The 6,882-nt window shown below is 26.9% G+C and overlaps 1 protein-coding gene across 1 annotated transcript; it reads left to right on the top strand.

Moving 5' to 3' along the window:
• The first annotated feature begins 1,629 nt into the window (after positions 1 to 1,629).
• On the top strand, positions 1,630 to 6,604 carry LOC129966300 (uncharacterized). The gene is made up of 3 exons (XM_056080719.1): positions 1,630 to 1,691; positions 3,140 to 3,193; positions 6,083 to 6,604. Exons 1-3 carry the CDS (start codon positions 1,680 to 1,682, stop codon positions 6,602 to 6,604), a joined length of 588 nt encoding a protein of 195 aa, XP_055936694.1. The 5' UTR covers positions 1,630 to 1,679.
• The last annotated feature ends 278 nt before the right edge of the window (positions 6,605 to 6,882 follow it).

The following is a 6,882-nucleotide window of genomic DNA, read 5'->3' as shown; positions in this document are numbered from 1 at the left end:
CGTGATTTGCTAATTTCTCTTGCTTTTCCAATAATGTTCTCTTTACATTACCAGGACCTTTTATCCTCAAATCTTTCTTCACTTACAACAATGTATGAATCGTCAGAACCAATTTTCTCATTACTGTTGGAATTTACAGTTATCTTGGAAGACATCGAGGTAAACAATAACAAAGTGAATATTCATTATTATGAATATTCACTTTCTCAGTGTCTTCCATTTGTTACTGAAGTCATTTGCCATTTGTAATTGAAATCAGCTGTCATTTTGAAATCATCTGTCATTTATAATTGAAATCATCTGCTATTTGCAATTGAAATCATCTGCCATTTGTAATTATACACATGTTAGATTATTTCCCAGATATCTTAACAAACACTTTTAAAACTATTCTACGCTGTTCTCTTTACATTACCAGGACCTTTTATCTTCAAATCTTTCTTCACTTAAAACATTGTATGAATCGTCAGAACCAATTTTCTCATTACTGTTGGAATTTACAGTTATCTTGGAAGACATCGAGGTAAACAATGACAAAGTGAATATTCATTATTATGAATATTCACTTTCTCAGTGTCTTCCATTTGTTACTGAAGTCATTTGCCATTTGTAATTGAAATCAGCTGTCATTTTGAAATCATCTGTCATTTATAATTGAAATCATCTGCTATTTGCAATTGAAATCATCTGCCATTTGTAATTATACACATGTTAGGTTATTCCCCAGATATCTTAACAAACACTTTTAAAACTATTCTACGCTAGATTCTTTTCAGTCTGAATATGGAATATAAATATTTATCCTTGAAAAGTACCTAATCTGTAGGTGAAAAAAGATGCCTTCTTTCATTTTTGCCTGTCTTAAACGAGGAAATTTAGATGTTATATATTAGAAATTTTCATCTTCTTGTTGCATGCTCCATGCAAAGATTGAACTGCAATATTTTATATGTAGAGTAAGGCATAAAATTTTCTTAAAATTAAGAAAAAAGCTTCCACAATGGTGCATTGCAATTTCCCACAGTCGGCATTTGTGAAATAAAAATTATTGAGAAAAAATGAACAATTTATTTGGTTTGCAATTTTTGTTTTAATCAACATCAAATCTGTACAATTGATTAATTTTGTTCAATTTACAATTTTGCTATTGAAGGTAAAGTTATCCTATAATTAAAGTTTTAAACTGAGTGAGGTTAAATTCAGTCTTGAATTTTTCCAATAATTATTTGAAACAAAACAGAATAGAAATAGCCTTTAGAAATTTGTCTCGATGATCATATTCATACCTTAGAGTTAATCATACGATTCATTAATTTCAAACCACTGTTTTTTTTTTCTTCCTCCTAACAAAAACATTTTTTTTTATTTTGGTTACATATAAATTCATTCTCATAGTTCTCAGCAATGCACTTGACCTTGTAAAGAAAATAAATGTCTCAATTTAATTGAAATTGTTACAACCGAAAGAACGAAATGTCGACATAACGAATGTTCCTTTTTTATAATCGGGTCGCGAGCTCCCACAGGAATTTTAAATGGCAACTCAATCATGCGGAAATTTTTTTATTTCTCAATATAGTTGAAAGTAAGATTTCTATTTCAGTTTGGGAGTATAAATACTCTGGAACACACGGGTTTGTTATCACTTGATATACTTCAGCTGATAAATCAACACCAACATGATCTCTCAAGTAAGTTCCGTTCATAAAAATTTGATTCTATAAAATATATCCTTCAACTGCCTTTTCACTTTTTTGTTTAATTTTTAAACATATATGGCAATTATTAAATTTTGACACATGGATAATTATTTTAACACACTTTTGGTTCATTTCCTTTGGAATCAATTATTTAAATCTTGTAAAAATTCCTAAAATGATGTGACGAATTATGAACTTTACTGAATGCAACTATTGCATAAATATACATATTTTTTCCTTTTCTATCTTATATTTTTACTAAAAGCATGATTGGTTTTTGAACTTGTGGAAATTTGTTAATATATAAATTTCAATTTTATGTTGCAAAGTAATTAATTGATGCTTATAACCATAGAAGAGTGAAATATTAAACTACTCTCAAATAATTTCATCGTATATTTTGAATTTCAGTAATATATTTATCTTTTGATATAAAATCCTGCAAAAATTCTTTTAAAATCAAAATTCGTAAATTTTAAACAAATTTGAAAACAGCAATTCTAAGAAAATTTATATTGTTTTTCTTCTTAAAAATGAATAAATTGTTTCAAATAAGAAGATATTACCATTATATAAAATAGGTTATAGTATATTACCATTATAACTATTTTATTCAACGTATTATCGTTACATATTTATATATTCAGTTATATTCAGTTAACTCTTCCTGTTTTCTTTGTTTTGTCATCATAGGAATAAATTCTTCTGACAATATAGACTATTTAAAATACCATAATCGAAAAAAATTACAATTACGTAGCCATAACTTTAAAGAAAGTTGCTTGCCTTAATACTTTAAAAATATTTATTTCAAATTTCTCTTCACCATAGCCAATAAAAGAAATAAATTCTAAAACAGATAAATCGATAAATTTCATTTGTATTTTTCAGCTTTTCAAAAAAAAAAAATTCGACTTTTTTTAAGACGTTTAAAATAAAATTACCAATCTACTTTAAACAAATAAGAGCGAAAATCATTATATTAAAAAAGACTAAAAAAACAGAAACGATGATCAGTAAGCAATAAATGGAATTTAAACTAATTTACAAAATAAGTTACGCAGAAATATTAGAAGAATTATGTATTAATTCTAATTGTGAATTATTGAAATGTGAATTAAGTAAGTATTGAATTCTAATTGTAAAAAGTTGAATTGAATTATTCAGAAGTATTTAATTCGAATTTTGGAAGAAATATTTACTTTTAATTATAAAATATCAAAATGGAAACAAAAAAAAAAAGAAATTGGAAAATTTTAGAACTTTCTGATTACAATATTAATTAAAAATAATGATAAAAAATTGACCAAAAATCACTGTTACGAGCTTGACTTCTTATGAGATTATGATTACACTATAAAGATTCTAATATGTAACTTTTTCTTACATTTAGCATTTATAATCATGTTTCTAACATCAAAATCTTTCTTCCTCTTTAGGCCTTTATTTTATCTGCTTTGGCAGTAACTGCATTTGCCAGTCTTTATCATGAAGTAAGTATTGATTTTCCTTTCAAATTTATTTAAGACATATTTCTTCTTCACAGTGAAAAAATTTTCTTCAGAAATTTCAGCATTAGATACCCAAATCTTTTTAAATTAAAACTAAACCCTTGTATAAATATTGCAAGGTCTTGAATAACAGTAATCAAATCATGAATTTTATTTTAAATAAACTTTAGACTTATTTCTTCTTCACACAAACACATTTTCTCAAAAGTTTAACATAGAGATTCAATTCGTTTCAAATTTCTGATTTAAAATTAATTGTTTCGATAATATTGAGAAATCTTGAACAAAAATACTCATATTTTTCCAACTATAGGAAATACTTTTTAGAATTCTCACTAGAAAAGTTTCAAAAAATAATATTGTAGAATACTAATAATTATCTTTTAAATCATATCAACAGACAATAATTAAGACGTCCGACGACATTCGATGGTTTCTCTCTCAGTTTTTTTAAAAGATTGTGATTTTAATTAACGTTTTTGAATTTGTAAATGACTCTTGTAAGAAATTTTTAAAAATCATAGAAAACGCTTAATGACGTCAATACTTATATCTTAAATATTGAAGAAAACTGAGTCTTCCTCCTATAGATGTGATATGTTTTCAAGCACTCAAGCTGGAAACCAAATTATCATTATATTATTCACCATAAATAATTTTTTAAACATCGATTGATGATTCAATTCAAAGTTTTGCAACATCCCAATTTTTTTCGAACCATAAATTTTAAATTTTGTTTAAAAATTTAAATCTTCCTTTAAATTTCAAAAGATGCATGACTTTGCAACAAATCATCACAATAAATAGAATAATTTCCCCGCTTTGACAATATTATAAGCAAAACTTATTTAAAATTTCAGATACGCATCGAAAAAAGAATTTGAGTTATTGAATTAAAAAAATAAAAATTTATGAATACGCCACATTGCAAGAAAAATGGGTTTGGAATTTAGTGTTTGAATACATTGAGCTGGAAATAAAAGAACTTTTCTTCATCTTTTTCTAATGGTATTTGCAGATTATTCCTCAGCTTAGAACATTTTTTTTAATATTTAATTTGCGAGAATATATCTTTTTCACTCTTTAATATCCATTTTAATCGATATCTTCCTGTAATATCTAAAGAAAAAATAACTTTTATATCTTTCAGATGTTTATTGTAAAAAATTTAATGTAAGTTTAACGTTAAAATGTTGCATTGATTCTATTTTATTTTTTAAAAAAATATTAACATTATTTATTTGTCATTGTTTTAATATTTTCTTAATTTTATGTGTGCCTCATCTTATCCAAAGAAGGTATTTCTGCCGTTAAACAAACAAACTCAATGTCAAAATTTATAACCATGCCAGAAAATTTGTAACAATAATTAATTTTGCCATCCAAATTAAAAAATTATATATTTTAAATAATTATCTCTCACACTGCATATGACACAACACAGAATAAACATTAATTGTTTATTTATTTTTTTGCTAAAATCAACACAGCCAACTCAAGAGTGAATTGCAGTGGAAACAGGCAACAGTGAATTTCAGTACAAAAAGAAAATTTCAAGAATAATTTAAATCAGAACTATAAAAAATGTTTCCATCTTATGTTTCTAATAATTTTTTGTCATAAATAATTTTCAATAATTTTAAAATTAGTCAAATAATTTTCAATAATTTTAAAATTAGTTAAATAATTTTCAATAATTTTAAATTAGTTAAATAATATTCAATAATTTTAAAAATAGTTAAATAATTTTTCAATTAATTTAATTAAAGCGATTCTAATTTCCCGAAGATTTTATTAGAAATAATGTTTCCAATTGTTTAATCTTTATTATTCTTTTAAAGGAATAGATTTTTAGATAAGAGCTTAACACATTTTTAGTCGAAAGTTGTTTTTGAAATATAGTGGCTATCTTAATTCTTTTGCATTAAAACTAGTTCTATGAAAATATAACATGACATTTTCGTTTTTTTAAAATCCAGATCAAATAGAATAAATTAAAAAATTTCCTTTTGAAATGAGTTGAATGGATCCAAATATTTCAAATTATTCACAGAAGTGGTTTTCACTATTTTAATTTGGATTAATGAAAATGTCAAGATTATTTTATTTACATCAAAGCAAAAAAAAGTCAAACTGATTCTGATATATGTAAATGTCAGAGAAAAATGCTTTCAAGTTTCCTTTCATTGGGAAAGTTATTCCCATTAAAGACAAGTGTTATATTTTGCTTAGTTATTAGAAGGAAGCTACACAGGTTCTAAATACATATGTTTGAGTCGTGTTGGATGATAAAGAAATGAAAAGGTGGCACTTAAATCTTTGTAATCTCTTCAAATCTCTGATTAGATTTAATGTCCACCAAGTGTATAAGCATTGCGGATTTTTGGTGGTATCAAGTTCCAGAGCTAGAAATTGTCCTAAAAGACTAACGCCTTCCTTATGGAAAAGTGTAACTGCTAGGACATGAAGAATTACTTCTGCATTTTACTCTTTTTCATTTATGATTTTCTGGAATTACAAAAAATAATAATAATAATAATTGTCAAAATTAGAAATAGAATGCTGCACTAGGGCATTTTAATTTGAAATGACACGCTTTATCCTTTAGCCGTACACATGATATTAAGTATACCGGTAAAAGTTTAATATCGTTTCCATAAAGATTTATTTAGTATGTTTTACATATGAAGAATATTAAAAGGCTAGACAAGAAAACTGAATAATAACATTAAATAAAAAGAAAAATACATAAATCGAAGCTCCCAAATTCATATAATTCTTAGAACAATGTCTATATTAAGACACCTGAAAAGGACAATTTTATTCCTTCCTTCTTCAAATTAATTTTAATTTTTCATATTTCTTCTTTAGCCAATTCATCATCCTCAACCATTCAAGTTTGGCTACAGCGTAAAGGACAAGCATGGCGAGCAACACCGTGAAGAAGTTGGTGATGGCAAGAACGTAAAGGGAAGCTACGGATTCACCGACGATAGAGGAATCCACCGACAGGTCAACTACGTCGCTGACCATGGTGGTTTCAGAGCTGAGGTCAAGACCAATGAACCTGGAACCGCCAACCAGAACCCAGCTGCTGTACACATCATCTCTGATGCTCCCTATGGACATGGAGGATACGCTGGAGCTCCCGTACTTGGATATGCTGGAGTTGGAGGAGCCGGATTAGGTTATGCAGGATATGGTGGCTATGGACTCGGAGGTTATGGAGGATATGGAGGCTATGGACTTGGAGGATATGGAGGTTATGGTCTCGGAGGATATGGAGGTTATGGTCTCGGAGGATATGGAGGCTATGGTCTTGGGGGATATGGAGGCTATGGTCTTGGAAGTGGACTTCTTGGTGGTTTAGGATATGCTCGATATGGATTCTAGGTCATTGTTAGTCATTGTATTATATTAAATTAGAAATAAACATCTTCTGCAACATTTCATTTTTTAATTCATTTATTATTATTTTTAAATGGAGAGAATATATCATCTGTATATACCCAGATAAAATTTCTCCCACTTTAATGAAAAAAAAAAACAATAATAATTTTTCTTAACATATAAAAACGAGCGTAATGCATTCTTGTTTTCATGCAAATTCAAAAATCTTAGTTAATTAGTACTTAATTCTGAATTTGATATAAATAGATTTTTTTAAAATT

Source organism: Argiope bruennichi, chromosome 4 (assembly GCF_947563725.1).
Source record: "Argiope bruennichi chromosome 4, qqArgBrue1.1, whole genome shotgun sequence".
In the NCBI taxonomy this organism is placed as follows: domain Eukaryota; kingdom Metazoa; phylum Arthropoda; class Arachnida; order Araneae; family Araneidae; genus Argiope; species Argiope bruennichi.
The sequence above is the reverse complement of the archived record's forward strand: the minus strand, read 5'-3'. Positions and strand labels throughout refer to the sequence as shown.

What these genes read in the sequence shown, in the direction of transcription:
- LOC129966300 (XM_056080719.1), top strand. An exon ending in TTGCCAGTCTTTATCATGAA is followed by an intron (nt 3,194 to 6,082) that starts GTAAGTATTGAT and finishes TTTCTTCTTTAG; the next exon opens with CCAATTCATCATCCTCAACC.